The sequence below is a fragment of the Lepidochelys kempii genome, chromosome 2 (assembly GCF_965140265.1).
Source record: "Lepidochelys kempii isolate rLepKem1 chromosome 2, rLepKem1.hap2, whole genome shotgun sequence".
In the NCBI taxonomy this organism is placed as follows: domain Eukaryota; kingdom Metazoa; phylum Chordata; order Testudines; family Cheloniidae; genus Lepidochelys; species Lepidochelys kempii.
Window position 1 is genome coordinate 195,212,874 of NC_133257.1, and position 16,878 is coordinate 195,229,751.

General features: G+C 39.0%; 1 protein-coding gene across 2 annotated transcripts in view; it reads left to right on the forward strand.

Moving 5' to 3' along the window:
• OSBPL10 (oxysterol binding protein like 10) overlaps positions 1-15,967 on the forward strand; it is a 185,290-nt gene extending 169,323 nt beyond the window's left edge. For both annotated transcript variants that reach the window (XM_073333363.1, XM_073333364.1), the window contains 4 exons: positions 2,285-2,471; positions 4,886-5,068; positions 6,819-6,972; positions 13,174-15,967. In XM_073333363.1, coding sequence (XP_073189464.1) covers positions 2,285-2,471; positions 4,886-5,068; positions 6,819-6,972; positions 13,174-13,218 — 569 coding nt within the window. In that variant the 3' untranslated portion in view covers positions 13,219-15,967. The remainder of the gene's footprint in view (positions 1-2,284; positions 2,472-4,885; positions 5,069-6,818; positions 6,973-13,173) is intronic.
• The last annotated feature ends 911 nt before the right edge of the window (positions 15,968-16,878 follow it).

Sequence of the window (16,878 nt, forward strand, 5' to 3'; positions counted from 1 at the left end):
TGCAAAGTGGAAACTTTTGACCATCCAATGCGATGGATTAAAAATGGTTTCCTCCATCACTCTGCTGTGCTTGTGCTGTTGCATTGTCCCACCTTCCATACATCTTCCAGGTCATTTGTGTCAGACTCGCTTAGGGGAATAGAGGTGTTGGCCGTTTCATCATTGGCAGGTTGAGCGTACAGAAGTAACAAGAGCAGCTCCAGAGAGCAATGATGGTTTGCTAGAGACATTTACATGCCTCAGGGAACACTTCCAGGGTTGAGGTGACTAAACTCCTTATTCTGCCTAGTCTGATGGGTTGGAGTACCACATTTTAAATAATGCTATAGCAGAACTCCTTCTTTTAATCTGAATCATTTAGGTTTGTCTTTATATCCTGTACTGATGATATATTTTTATATTTGCAAAAATAAAATACTAATTTAATTTTATGTTGTGAACTTTACCCAATACTGTGAGGAAAATGGCTAACACTAATACAGTTCCATAGCTAAACATAGAATTCATAGAATCTCAGGGTTGGAAGGGACCTCAGGAGTTCATCTAGTCCAACCCCCTGCTCAAAGCAGGACCAACCCCAATTTTTGCCCCAGATCACTAAGTGGCCCCCTCAAGGATTGAACTCACAACCCTGGGTTTAGCAGGCCAATGTTCAAACCACTGAGCTATCCATCCCACAAACAGATATTGTAAAGGTTTTTCCATCCAATTTGCATTAAAATTGTTATTTGATGGTCAGAGATCCTCTGAATTCTAAGTATGTAGTGGTGTGCTGGGTTATTTTTTTAAAATCTCTGTTGCAAAGATTTTTTGGTTTTTTTTCCAAAGCCACCATTTTGGCTCCTAGGAAGCTATTAAAAAGAAAAATAAAAGAAGTATTAAAATCAAAGTCGATAAACTAACTTTGTTTTTGATGACTGACCTTTCCTAAGATGAACTGCTAAGGGTATTTGGTGAGACAAGGTGGGTGAGATAATATCTCTTATTGGACCAAGGCTATTTGGTATTGCAGAATTTATGTGCAGTGTATGCAGTATGTATTTGTATTGTTCACAATTTGCTGTACTTTACAAATGCCCTTTGTTTTGAAAACCCACCCACAGTGATGATGGGACAGAACCACTCAAAGTGGTGGTAGAGGTTCAGGGCTTGTCTACACTAACAGTACTGCAGTGGTACAGCTGCAGCACTTAATGAAGACGCTACTTATGCTGCCGGGAGAATTTCTCCTGTCAGTGTAGATACTCTTTCCCCCTCCTCCCCCAACCAACAGGCGGTATCTATATTGGTGAGAGAAGCCCTCCTGCCCTCTCTATACTGGGTGCTAGGTCGGTATACCTACGTTGCTGAGGGGTGGGTAGTGTGGACCAAGCCTCAGACGCAGAGATCCTCTGACTTGCTGCTGGCTCTCGCTGTGGCCAGATGGATTCAAAGTGCTGCTCCGGCTGCCACAGACAAGTCACACATGCAGCAAAGAGTAGAGCAAACTAGTGCAGCAGGGTGGGATCAGGTGGCACCAGGTAGGATCCCAAGGAGAACTGAAGGGAACTACACTGCACACAGGCTTCTCCTGGGGAGAGGTTGAGAGAGAGAATAAACCACATGTGGCAGATGTTTGGTTATGTCAATGTTCTGATGGAAGGCATTCAAATACTACAGCGATGAGGACAGCATAAGACCCCATATAGAAAAGAATGAAATCAAAGGGGAGAGCGGAGTTGAGAGGCCTGGCAGGAGGTGGTGGCAGGGGTGAATGTGTTCTGTACGTGGGCTAGTGTGCATTCTATTACTGGATGCGGGGCCTAGAAAGAATGCATGGGAGAAAGTATCTTATATTGAGAGAGCAAAGTTCTAGGTGACTTCCTTCCACAGACCACTCTCCTTAGGGCTCTTTGTCCCAAAAGGGCTTTTTTTTTTATGGGGATAAAGAGAACTACAAAGTATTGCAGACTTACTGAGTTGGTTCTTATGAGATTTTTTTTTTCTTGGTCTTACCGGTTTGTACTTATGTTTTATTGATAACCTATGTTATCAGCAAATGGAATTATCCTGTATCATTTTGAAGTATCACTTGGTTAAAATTCAGAACTGAAGGCATGCCTTTTTATGTTTGAGTAGATTTCTTCTGAGGGAGGTTTACTGGTAGAGGCACTCTGACTTCATGGTGAGGGTCTCCTATTACTTTGACTGTGGGAATGACCGTTTGCTGGTAATAATTGGCCAGTGGCTGCATGTTTTCATCAATACATTAGTATCATTTCACTTTCCAACCTTTTTCTCCTAGGTGTTCTTTACTTAATGGAACATGAGGAAGAATATGTGTTCACACTGCCTAGTGCCTATGCACGTTCTATACTTACCATTCCGTGGGTGGAGCTTGGAGGTAAAGTCAGTATTAACTGTGCCAAGACTGGCTATTCTGCTACTGTCACATTCCACACCAAGCCTTTCTATGGAGGAAAAGTTCACAGGTATTGAAACTGCTGTCTGTCGGGTTGCTTCCTTCTGTAGTGTATGTTAGTGTACTTGAAAACTTTTTCGGTGTTCTGTATTTATTACTGTAAAATTGTATGGTGTGTTTGTGTGTAATTAATATGCAAAAGCCAAATTGAATTTATAAAGTGTTTTATCATGTGTTTTAAAAAATAAAACAAAACCTTCCTGTATCTGCCAGCACCTCATTCCAGAGTGTGCTGCTTCTGCTGGTTCTCAAACAAGTTCAGCAGCATCCAAGGTGGTTTATGTGAGGTAATCACCTATCCCATAAATGCTTTTCCATTTAAGAAAATTGTTTAAAATGTGATTTGTAGGTTTGAAAAAACAAATATAGATACTTTGAATCTGGGACCTTTCACATCAGTATGTAACAATGTTAAGGTTCTGGGGGATCAGATTTTGAGCTTTAAAATCTGGATGTATTTTTAACACAATGTTAAATGTATCTCCAGTCCACTATAGCAAACAAACTCCAGTCCACTATAGCAAACTGTAGCACAGCTACAGACTAGGGACCGAATGGCTAGGCAGCAGTTCTGCGGAAAAGGACCTAGGGGTGACAGTGAACGAGAAGCTGGATATGAGTCAGCAGTGTGCCCTTGTTGCCAAGAAGGCCAATGGCATTTTGGGATGTATAAGTAGGGGCATAGCGAGCAGATCGAGGGACGTGATCGTTCCCCTCTATTCGACATTGGTGAGGCCTCATCTGGAGTACTGTGTCCAGTTTTGGGCCCCACACTTCAAGAAGGATGTGGATAAATTGGAGAGAGTCCAGCGAAGGGCAACAAAAATGATTAGGGGACTGGAACACATGAGTTATGAGGAGAGGCTGAGGGAGCTGGGATTGTTTAGCCTGCAGAAGAGAAGAATGAGGGGGGGATTTGATAGCTGCTTTCAACTACCTGAAAGGGGATTCCAAAGAGGATGGCTCTAGACTGTTCTCAATGGTAGCAGATGACAGAACGAGGAGTAATGGTCTCAAGTTGCAGTGGGGGAGGTTTAGATTGGATATTAGGAAAAACTTTTTCACTAAGAGGGTGGTGAAACACTGGAATGCGTTGCCTAGGGAGGTGGTAGAATCTCCTTCCTTAGAGGTTTTTAAGGTCAGGCTTGACAAAGCCCTGGCTGGGATGATTTAACTGGGAATTGGTCCTGCTTGGAGCAGGGGGTTGGACTAGATGACCTTCTGGGGTCCCTTCCAACCCTGATATTCTATGATTCTATGAATTCTGAGTTAGCACTGAAAACCCAGACTGAGGTATATTTTTAACTCGAGCCACAGCTATGCCAGGGAAAGAGAGGAAAATATGCTAGAAGATCTATGGCTGGAATATGTCAGCACAGATATACCACACACAGTCTGCACTTGCTCTCTTTGACAAAACAAAGTCAGATTTCTGTTTTTACTTTAAACATATCTGTTTTCAGTTGATTTTTAAAATTGCTTGGACACTCAGAGTCATAGACTTTCAAGTCGGAAGGGACCATCATGATCATCTACTCCGATCTCCTGCACATTGCTGGCCCCACAACCTTACCCACTCACTCCAGTAACTTAGCCAGAGGTTAGGGGTCTATTACAGAAGTCCTCAAATCATGGTTTAAAGACTTCAGGTTACAGAGAATTCAGCATTTGCACTAGTTTAAACCTGCCAGTAACCTGTGCTGCAGAGGAAGGCAACCCCCCCCCCACACACACACACACACTAATCTGACCCAGGGGAAAATTCCTTCCTGACTCCACATATGGTGATCAGTTAGACCCTGAGCATGTGGGCAAGACTCACCAGCCAGATATGTGGGGAAAGAATTCTCTGTAGTAACTCAGAGCCCTCCCCATCTAGTGTCCCATCACCGGCCATTGGAGATATTTGCTGCTAGCAGTCACAGATCAGCTACATGCCATTGTAGGCAGTCTTATCATACTATCCCTTCCATAAACTTATCAAACTCAGTCTTGAAGCTAGTTAGAATTTTTTTGTTCCCACTGCTCCCCTTGGAAGGCTGTTTGAGAACGTAACTCCTCCAATGGTTAGAAACCTTGCCTAATTTCAAGCCCAAAGTTGTTGATGGCTGGTTTATATCCATTTTTTCTTGTGTTAACATTGATACTGAACTTAAATAATTTTTCTTCCTGCCTGGTATTTCTCCTTCTGATGTATTTATAGAGAGTAATCATATCTCCCCTCAGCCTTCTTTTGGTTAGACTAAACAAGTCAAACTCTTTGAGTTGCCTTTCATAAGGTAGTTTTTTCATTCCTCGGATCATCCTAGTAGCCCTTGTTTGCACCTGTTCCCGTTTGAATTTAGTGGATTAAAGTCCTTTTAATATGCTGGCACTAAGGTAAACTATATATTTTATTTTGGTTTTTTGTCATATTGGAATTAGGGTTACAGCAGAAGTGAAACACAATCCCACCAATACCATCGTGTGTAAGGCACAAGGAGAATGGAATGGCACACTGGAGTTTACATACAGCAATGGAGAAACCAAAGTGATTGACACCACCAAACTGCCGGTTATCCGAAAAAAGATTAGACCAATAGCAAAACAAGGTCCATTTGAATCAAGGTGAGGTTATGAGCATGAGAGAATTCTGTTTATGAAGCTTGGACAAAAACTTAATACGGAAGCAACTATTGCATATTCACGTGTGATCCAGTCAAGCTCTTGTTTTGGGTAGTGTAAATTCTCATAGGCAGTGAGTAGTGAAAGCTGCATACACAGATTTTTCAGAACAACATTTGATACATAAACTGCAATATAACTGCTATTTAGTTATTAAATGAAAAAATGGTCGTGCGGATTTCGTAAAGTTTAAAAATGAAACGTAATCAATACAGTTTCTATGTCTGCTTCATTGTGAGTTGCTGAATTGTCATTTCTGCATATTCAATTTCATCTCTATTTCTTACAGCTGTATATTAGAATTATTGGCTGTACACAACTTAAAAATACTTTAAAAAATGGTCATGCATCTACACCTTTTACCTGACTTTTTAACACACTATATCAGAGAACTTGTGTTAGAATTTACTGTAAATATTCATTTATGTATTTGTCACTAGAAGATCAATACTTTATTGAATCATAATGTTGCACCTGTTAGTTGCCATTTGAGAGAATCTTAAAGAGCATGACTGAATGAATGAAGCTTTACCTTGTAATGAATGAATACATTCTATCCATTTTACAAATGGGTGTACTTGGTCAGATGAAATGTTCTAGCTAATAAACATGCTCCCTCTCTCATAAATACGTTGGTTTTTTTTGCTGTCTTCTAACCAGAAAAAAAAGTGTGACTGAGGAAGCCAGAAGTTCCATTGTGTATCTGTTTTATTTTTGACACTAGCAGATGGACTGTAAATACTCAGTCGGTGTCTGATTACTCACAATTTAATCAGTTTTAAATAATGGCTCACTTAAACACCACTGAAAATTACACATAACAAAAGTTATGCCCTGAAGCAGAGGAACTTAAGTGTTCTGACAGCTTTTGGTCCATTTTTCTACATGTTGCACAACATTACTACTTGCACTCTAAATTGGGGTTCTGTGCTGGCCAGACACACACTTCATTCGTATGCACACTGTAAAACAAATAAGGACCAAATTTGGTTCTAAACTGAACATTATTGTAACCTGGTAGGGACTGTCCTTGACATTTTATCTTCCAAAGTTATTTTAATATACTACTTTGTAGTTCAGAAGTAGAAGCTTTTTAAAGTAACAGATGCAAAAGGACTGTGGTGTGCTTCCTCTGCTAACTAGTGCACAGGTCAAACACTGCACGATATTTTAATTAATGAGCTACACACAGGTCTGGACACAAAGCAGTTATCAAAAATTGTCATGTTGATTTGAAGATGTAGGGCCAAGGTTTCAAGAGCTGAGCACCCAACAGCTCCCCTTCAGGCACCTAAATGAAGTAGCCAGATATTGAGTGCTGAACACATTTGAAAATCAGGTCCATAGTTTAATACGATGGGGTGAGAGAATTCACACTTGCTAAATAGGGGGAAAATACATGTATTTTTGAGCTTTAAAATATTATAAACAATAGACATGTTAAGCCATGACTGCAGTAAAAGTAGTTAACAGTATGTTTTAAAATACAATGAAAAGGATTAAAAAAGTGATAGTTCGAAGTCTGTTTGAGATGGTACAAGTAGAGTGCCAGATAATGAACACACCATCATTATGTGAAAAAGTACTGGCAAGTTTATCCTGCAGTTGTATATTCCTCTTTACAAGGTACTTTACTGTTGCTGAGGAGTTCTCATTCCATGTTGTCTGTGTTTATCTGTGATCAATCACTCAGGCATCTTTGGCAACATGTCACCAACTCCCTGAAAGAAGGAAATATCGATACAGCAACGGAGCACAAACACCGTCTTGAGGAGAGGCAGCGAGCAGAGGAGAGGCAACGTGTGGCTATTAATGCACCCTGGAAACCAAAATATTTTACCAACGAGGTAATGTGAATCCCACCAAAGCATTTCTTTGTTGCTTTAAGATAGGAATGTAGTGGAGTTCCAGAGTACAGTGAGGAGTGTGTGCACGCAAACAATTAAAATCAGCTTTTGGTATGTACCATTGTGACTGTGACTAAATCTCTCTGATCTTTCCAAACTTTGACTCCTAAAAAAACAATCAGACATTTATTTTAGATTTTGTAAACCTTGTTCTCCTTTTTAAGCAGTCTTTTGCCTGCCTTTGGTTAAATGTATTTATGCCTGAATTTTTATAAATTTGGCCTCTATGATTAGACATCTAAATTCATATTTTTGGCCATTTAAAGCAAATAGCTTGATGCTAAGCAATGGCTCATAGACTTTAAGGTCAGAAGGGACTATCGTGATTATCTAGTTTGACCTCTAGCACATTACAGGCCACAGAACCTCACCCACCCACTCCTGTGATAGACCCCTACTAGCTGGCTGAATTACTGAAGTCTTCAAATCATGACTTCAAGTTACAGAGAATCCGCCATTTACCCTAGTTTAAACCTGCAAGTAACTCATGCTGCAGAGGAGGGCAAAAAAACCCCAGGCTCTCTGTCAATCTGACCCAGGGGAAAATTCCTTCCTGACCCCAAATATGGCGATCAGTTAGACCCCACTTGAGGCCTCCCTCCAATCTGGCATCATTCCATTAATAGTTACTCTTTGTTTGTGGTGGTTTAACCAATTCTGTATCCACTTAATGGTAGTTCTGTCACGTCCACATTTCTCCAGCTTACTTATCAGAATATGATGTGGGACTGTGTCGGAAGCCTTGCTGAAATCCACCACGTTTCCCTTATCCGCCAAATTAGTTACCCTGTCAAAGAAGGAAATCAAACTGGTCTGGCATGATTTCTTCTTGGTAAATCCGTGCTGGCTGCTAGCGATCACCCCTTCATCCACCAGGTATTCGCAAATTGAATATTTTATACATTGCTCTAGTAGCTTCCCAGGTATCGAAGTCAGGTTGACGGGTCTATAGTACCTCATCCCCTCCTTTTCCCCCTTTTTAAAGATGGGCACTACGTTAGCCCTTCTCCCGTCTTCTGGGACCTCTCCTATCACATATGAGTTTGTAAATATTATTGCCAGTGGCTCAGAGATTTCTTCAGCAACCTGGGGTGAATAGCATCTGGCCCCGCTGATTTGAATTCATTCAAGTTGGTCAAAAGATCTGACTTGTTATTTACTTATGCCGATCTGCATCCCTTCCCCTTTATTGTCTATGGTAACTTTATTCTTCTTCTGGTCGTTTTTTGTGAGAAGATTGAATCAAAGTAGGCATTGAGCAGCTCTGCCTTCCTATCATCTTCCATTACCAGCACATCTTCTCCAGTGAGCAGCAGACCTACACTGTCCTTGATCTTTCTGTTTTGTCTGACATATCTGAGGACCCTTTCCTGTTGTCACTAACATTTTTGCCAGCTGTAACTCCTTCTTTGCCTTGACTATCCTAATTTTGTCCCTACACGCTCACGCTTTTCCCATGTATACTTCCTTAGTGACATGCCCCTCCTTCCATTTGCTGTATGTATCCCTTTTGCTTTTTAGGTAGCTAAAAAGCTTCTTTTGCAGCCACATTGGCCTCCGGTGGCTCTTCTGATCTTTCCTCTGTGTTGGGATAGGTTGATGTTGAGCCTCTAGTATTACATCTTTTAAGAACTGCCAGCCTCCTTCAACGACTTTTCTTCCTAATTGGTCTTTCTGTGAGACTTTGCCTACTATTATTCTGAGTCAGTTGTAATCTGCCTTTCTGAAGTCCTTTGTCCTTGTTTTGCTGTTCTCATGTCCTCCTTTCCACAGGATTTTGAATTCTATCAAATCATGACCACTTCCTCCCAAGTTCCTGATCATCTTTATGTTCACAACTAATTCATCCTAGTTGGTCAAAACCAGATCCAAAATGGATGACCATCTAGTAGTTTCCTCAGCTTTCTGATTCAGAAAGCTGTCCCCTACACACACTAAGAATTTGCAGGATATATTACGTTTTGCTGCAGTAGTCTTTGAACAGATATCATGGAATTTAAAATCCCTCATTAATACTAGCTCATATGTGTTAGCTAATCTTGTTACCTGCTTGTAGAATGACTCATCCATTTCCTCTTCCTGATTTGTTGGCCTATAATAGACCACCACCATAAAATCATTACTGTTCTTTTCCCTTGTTATCTTCACCCAGAGACACTCAGTAGGTCTGTTGCTCACTTCCCCTTGGATCTCAGAGTGAGCATATACATTTTTGACATACAGTGCAACACCTCCTCCTTTCCCCCAGACCTATTCTTTTGGAACAAGCTATATCCCTTAATGCTTGTCCTACAAGTCTCTGTGATGGCAATTAAGTCATAATTTTCTTCACATACCATGACTTCCAGTTCATCCTGCTTGTTCCCCGTTCTCCTTGCATTTGTATACAGACATTGAAGATATTTTGCATACTTCCCTGTTGCTTTTCTTTTTGCCTTTTTAATGCAGTTGTGGTTTCTAGACACTTCTCCAGAAATTAGCCCCTTCCCCTTGCCTTTGTTACTTGAGCCTAGATGCGCATTGGCGGGATTTTTGTCACCATCCCCCATAGGACCTAGTTTAAAGCTCAGGTTAGCCAGATGATGTCCAGAGATGCTCTTCCCAGTAGTTGATGATGGAGCCAGCCCAGCACAGTAATCCTCCTTCCTGGAACATCAGCTCGCTGTCAAAGAAGCCAAAGCCCTCTCGCCAACACCACCTGTGTAGCCACACATTTACTTCCGTGATGCTGTTCGGTCTCTACCCGGGCATTTTCCTGCAACAGGGAAGATGGATGAGAACACCTCTTGTGCCCCAAACTCTTTTATCCTTCTTCCCAGAGCCATGTAGTCTGTAGGGATCCACTCAAGGTCATTCTAGGCAGTATCGTTGATGCCCATGTAGTTAAGTAGGAAGGGATAGCGGTCCGAGGCCTTGATGAGTCTCAGTGGCAATTCTAGCTCTAGGCAAGCAGCACACTTCTTGGGATTCCTAGTCTGGACAGCAGATGGATGACTCTGTCCCCCAAATAAAGAAAAAAACTAATAAGAGGACCAAAAAATATGATACAAAATTAGCCACCATTTTTAAACAGAGTGAAAGAGGCAGTTTTGAGACAAAAAGACATCCTTTAAAAATTGGGGGTCATAGCCTACTGAGAAAAATAGACAGGAACATCAACTCTGGCAAGTCAAGTATAAGAGTATAATTAAGTAGGTCAAAAAAGAATTTGAAGAGCAACTAATAAAAGTCACACAAACTAACAGCAACATTTTTTAAAGTACATCAGAAGTAGGAAGCCTCCCAAACAATCGGTAGGGCCACTGGTCGATTGAAGTGCTAAAGGAGAACTCAAGGAAGATAAGGTCATTGTGGAGAAGCTAAATGAATTCTTTGCATTGGTTTTCACTGCAGAGGATGTAGGGTGGGGGGAGATTCTCGCACCTGAGCCATTCTTTTTAGGTGACAAATCTGTGGAGCTGCCCCATATTGAGGTGTCAGTAGAGGAGGTTTGGAACAAATTGATTAAACAGTAATAAGTCACAAGGACCAGATGATATTCACCCAAGAGTTCTGAAGGAACTCAAATATGAAATTGCACAATTACTAACAGTGATATGTAACCTATCACTTAAATAAGCCTCTGTACCAGATGATTGGCGGATAGTTAATTTGGAAAGCTGATTTTTAAAAAAGGCTCTAGAGGTGATTCTGGCAATAACAGGCCAGTAAGCCTAACTTCAGTACCAGACAAATTAGTTGAAATTATAGTAAAGAACAGAATGATCTGTTACATACATTAACATAATAAGTTGGGGAAGAGTCAGCAGGGCTTTTGTAGAAGGAAATCATGCCTCAGCAATCTATTGGAATTCTTTGTGGATGTCAAAAAGATGTGGACAAGGGTGGTCCAGTGATCTCTCTCCAAAGGCTCTTAAGCAAAGTAAGCAATCATGGGATAAGAGGGAAGGTCCTCTCATGGATCAGTAACTGGTTAAAAGATAGGAAACAAAGGATAGGAATAAATGGTCAGTTTTCATAGTAGAGAGAGGTAAATTGTGGGGTCCCCCAAGGATCTGTACTGGGACCAATGCTGTTCAGCATCTTCATAAATGATCTGGAAAACGGAGTAAACGGTGAGGTGGCAAAGTTTGCAGATGATACAAAATTACTCAAGATAAAATTACTCAAGATAGTTAAGTCCAAAGATGATTGCGAAGAATTACAAAGGGATCTCACAAAGCTGGGTGACTGGTCTCTCCATCTCAGAAAAGATCATGTAGAATTGGAAAAAGTATAGAGAACTGCAACAAAAATTATTAGGGGTATGGATTAGCTTCCATTTGAAGAGAGATTAAAAAGACTGTTCAGTTTAGCAAAGAGACAACTAAAAGGGGATATGATAGAGGTCTGTAAAATCAAGAATGGTGTGGTGAAAGTGGATAAAGAAGTGTTCTTTACTCCTTCACATAACACAAGAACCAGAGGTCACTGAATGAAATTAATGGACAGCAGGTTTAAAAGAAACATAATGAAGTACTTCTTCACACAATGCACAGGCAACTTGTGGAACTCATTGCCAGGGGATGTTCTGAAGGTCAAAAGTACAACTGGATTTAAAAAAATTAGATAAATGAATGGAGGATAGGTCCATCAATAGCTTTTAGTCAAGATGTACTAGTTATTAGTCAAGGGATGGAACGACATGATCTGTGTTTTCCTAAACCTCTGTCTTCCAGAAGATGGGACTGGAGGATAAGGGATGAATCACTCGATAATTGCCCTGTTCTGTTCATTCCCTCTGAAGTATCTGGTACCAGCCACTGTCGGAAGACAGGATATTGGGCTAGATGGACTTTTGGTTTGACTAGTATGGCCATTTTTACATTCTTATGTGAGTAGTACCATTGGACACAATGGGATTATTCATGTACATTACATGATGGGGACAGTAAGAAAGAGTCAACAGTTAAGCCCTTTATATCTGGGTGTTAGGATTTCACTGTCCCTATCAGCAGCAGTGTCTGGATGCTCCAGTTACTTTAAAAAGGAAACTGGAGGACAAAAATCAGGCAATTGAGAAGAAAATCACTGTTACTAATACCATTTAAAGTTTTTTAAATGTAAATATTTTTTACAATTACGTATGTTTATGCTATTCATCTTGGATGATGAAACTAGATTGGTCACTTTCATTTTCTGGTTCTGATGTTCTTGGTCAAGCTCGCTGTTTGGGTTTCCACAATTGCAAAGAAATGTTCACCTTTTTTAAAGAAGTGGACGAAAATATTAGTTGATCTGTTTTCTTTCATCTTATCTGTTACTGACGTTTTTACTGGTTTTGTTTACAGCATTTAAAATATGCATCTAAACTACTTCAGTGGTTTTTTAACTAGTCGGATCCACAGGCTTTAAGTGTTAGGAAGGGAATGTATAATGAAATCCCGATCTCTAGCGTATTACAAACAATTGTGTATTGAAATATTTTACACTGTAGACTAAATGTTAACCCTTATTCTTATAGTTCCCATTTACAGCCCCCATTAACAATGGTGGAAGTTGTTCTGCAGATTGAGGGTAGACTATGATCTAATATATTCAGGGCCTTTTAGGATTTTTGTGGAAGTTTGAGCAAGTTATTTTTGAACCATGTCTAGTAATACTCCTGGGTTGATTGATTCTTTTTATGGAATGGAAATGAGGTAAAAATATTCTCTTCCTTTTGGAGATGCAGAATATGATAAAATGCAAAGAAAATACTTGTTTTCAAAAATAGAAAAACTAAAAAAAAATTCCAGTTTTTGATAAGAGCACCGTTTAGCTAGCACGACTTAGAATTTTTCTAAAACATTCTTGTCAAGTAATTTTTAAGGTTTTATCATCTTCCCCTACTGATAGTTATAAGGAATTTTTCAACACAGGTGAAACTCACTCTACACACGCAGTGAGTGCTATCTGTTGTACAAAATAAAGTGAAAAAGGCTTTCACTAATATCATTTAGTTTTAGCAGTCTTACATGTTGTTTGTAATTGTAGTAGGTACAAAGTTTTCAGACAGCCATATCTTGACAGTATTTCTTTAGCTTCTATTTTAGTAGTGTGGTGTATATCTTTTTAAACAGTGAAAGGTTCATTTGTAAAATCTCCCTAATTTTCTTACAGGGTGATGGTTGGATATACTTCAATCCCCTCTGGAAGTCCTACTGACAAGAGAGAGCGCACTGTTGTCTCATAACAAACCCATCTTAGAGGCATTAAAACGATGCAGTATATAACCTTCAGGTGTCATTGAATAGTTTTGTTACAACGAGATATAAATAAGAAGCTTGATTGATGAATTTCAAAGCAGCTACAAGCTCAAGTTTATTCAATAGCCATTTTGTGTGTATATATACATATATACACCTACTGTATTGATTGATATGCATATGTAAACATGTTATACACACACTAACAGTGATTAAGGTCCTGATCCTTTAAACATTATGTGCACAAAACTTCAGTTGAAGTCAATGAGAGTTCAGTGTGTTGTCTGCTTGTGGGATCAGGCCCTATGTTGGCAATTAAGAATACTTTTTTATTAGTACAGTTTGAGGTTTTATATTTTTCACTTTGCCAAAAACGTTTTGCACTTATAAAATGTGACTTGTCATTGGCAGTCATTCATAGTCTAAAGGTGGTTAAATGGCTCACTTCAAGTGACCTAAGCAAAAATACATTTGGGCTATTGGTTTAAGAGCATGTTTTCTGTCCTTGTGACTCACTTACAAGCATGCATTTATTGCCATCTTATAAAAAGTAGCAATACCATTGCAAGAACCTTGTTTGTACTAATCCATTGTTCTTTTTTTCTGTTTGTATTCCAAAGAGATGCTTAATATTTTGCAAGGCCATTTGTCAGCCCCTTGACTGTGGGAAAGGGGATCTCTCTGTGAAACACCACTATGCTAGGGAATGCCAACGTCATTGGATGAACTTGCTTTACAGCCCATCAATCTTGTGTTGTAGCTTTGTATTTTTGGTTCTTCTCTTTTTTTTTTTAGGCCCAGCTGATGGCTTTGTGACATTTTCTCAGAAAATGCTTCTTTTACACCAGACATTATTTGCTAACTTACTACTTCATGGTGAAATAAGGGCTTTAGTAAATTAAAAAATACTAGGGGCAGTGATTTGTTTTGTAATGTAAAAATCTATAGCTTGATTTTACTTTGTAAGTAAACCATTGAGAGATGAAGAAAGTGAACTTCTAAGAATATACAGTGTATTAATGCTTAGCTGCATTTCAGTTAAAGTGAGATGTGTCAATTTTCAAGAGAAAGTACAGTAATGGACAAAAATGTAGTAAACTGACTTCTGCTCAGTGCTTAATTTACTTCTACAATGACCCTTATAAACACCAATATATTTCTAATGAACAGTAGCATGAATGCCTAACTTTCAGTAGTACTGGCTAATTTTGTGCCTTTTGTCTGCTTTCTTAATATAGTTGCTTGTAGATACGAGACAAATATATTTAGGTTGAAGCATTGCTCATCTGTTCACTTGTGTCTGCATTTTATGTTAGTTATTTTGGTAGATTATTAAGGTTACTTGGATAAGTCAGAAAGTTATACTCAGGTGTATATGTAATTGAATGCACCATTCATTGTTAACTTGGAATTGACCTTCAATAGATCTTTCAACTTAATGAACTTCAGATCTCTATTAAATAGCTTGTAGTTTCCTTCATCTCTTAAAGCCACGTTGTATCTGCCTGTACATACTTTTCTCTGCACATAAAAATCTAGGGGTTTTCTTAAATATTTAAAAACCTATTTTAAAGAAATGTAGACTGTACAGGATGTTTTAATGTACAGAAATATTGTTTGTAAGGAAAGCTTTATTTTTAGGTATAGTGGATGCTTTTCTGTAATTATTATGTTAAAATGATGCCCCTGTGATAAGAGATGAACTTATAGGTAACTTCAGGAGAATTCATATACTTTGTGGTCTGCAGGAACTCATTTATATTGCTTGGAGCCACTCTTGTTTTAAAGAGGTTAGTCCGGTAAGTATCTGGAAACATTAACAAGCTATAATGTAGATTACATTATGAAGAACAGTCTAAAATGCAGAATTAAACAGATCATAATTGGAGTATGCCCTCAAAACTGTAGCTTTAATTTTCAAACACCAAAGAACTTGGCCATGCATTGATGACAAAGAGGAATTAGAGACCTCAAACGTTTGTCAGCAGTGCAGGACTGGACCTTTCCTTAGCTTTCACAGTATGACTATCAATGCTACAAAGATGTGTAGCTCTTATTTTAAGGTGAATTTTAACTAATTTTGGACTTCAAATTTATTAAGGGTTTCTTCTCTGCATGGTTATTTGTTACCGCATGGCGAGACCATTCCATTTATGCTCCAATAAAATTTTTGTTTTTTAATGCTGTGGAGAACCCCCGATGCTGTTACCACTGTCAGTTTTCCAGAATAAATCCTGTGAGGCAAGCACAGTGCTCATGTTTGAAATATCTGAATCAAAAATAGATTTCAAAAATAAATTCAAGAAGTGTCTTCACTTTATTTTTTCTGATTAATAAAATATATATTCTATGTATATTCTACTATTAAGCAGTAACCAGCCTTATTCTGTAGGTTATTCTAATGTCTGTCTTGCACCTGCAAGTGAATAATTTTTGGGTAGCTGGTGTACACTTTTAAATGTAATGCGACTCTCAATGTATTTCAGATCTACCTTTTTTTGTGCACACATGTAGAACCTATGCAATCTTTTCTTCCTTAAAGTAGAACTGTTCAGCCAAAAAATGTAAGTTTGTTAAAACTTTAAAATACTCTGGCAGTCACTTCTGATTAGCCCTCCTTTCACAATTTATGTGAATTAAAATTACATAAACTGACATCTCTGTCAATAAATGATTCTTTCACTTAGCAATTTGGATGCTGTTGCTTTCCATTGAAATATGTAGCTAAAATGGCACCATTTGCTCAAAGGTCTGTAGATGTACAATATTTTTCTTTACCACATTCAGTTGCATATGTGATCTCCTTCCATTGAAATCTTGTTTTTCTCCTGACAGTGCATGATATCAAACAGGGAACGTTCTGTTTTAAATTAATTTTAAACAATTGGCTTGCTAGATGTGGGGGAAGAGGTGGCAGCTAGTGGCTGGGGGAGCACCACCCAACTGCAGGTAAGGATGGGGTGTGAACTGTGCAGAGAAGCCCTGGTGGTGACACTCTTGCAATGGCTACAACAATTAGTCTTAATTTTGGTTGGTAATGCGCTTTATTTTGATCAGTAGGGAGACCCTTAGAAAGGATATTATCAAGGGGTATCTAACTTCCTGAAGATCACTTTTATTCATTTGTTATATTATTAAGTGTATCTTTCTGTAAAAGATCCTTGACGTGATCGATTCCTGCTCCTCCCATGAAACTTGATGAGTTCCTATAGATACCATTCAAACAGCAGCTCTGGATAATGGGATTCATGCCCTTCTATTACCAGTGGCTGCATTTTCCCAACAAATAAAATATGAATTCAACGCTTAAAATTTGGGCCTAAACTATTTATAGAGTCCCTCAACTTTTGTATGATTAAAAATGTGAAGGGGGAGGAGGAGAAAGAGGACGTTACAAAATCTAATATGAATTTTTTTTCAGTTTCACTGAAGACCATTTTGATTTGAAATATTCCTCCACTGTTGAAAATCCACACACCACAATTGTGTGCTAATACATGAGAACCAGAAAAAGAAACTGGCTGTAAAGAAGAGCCAACAGCCTGTATTGTACAGCCGGCTACCTTTTTCAGCACATGGCTTCATTTCTGTGGTTCTGAAGTTGGACATGCCTCAGCCA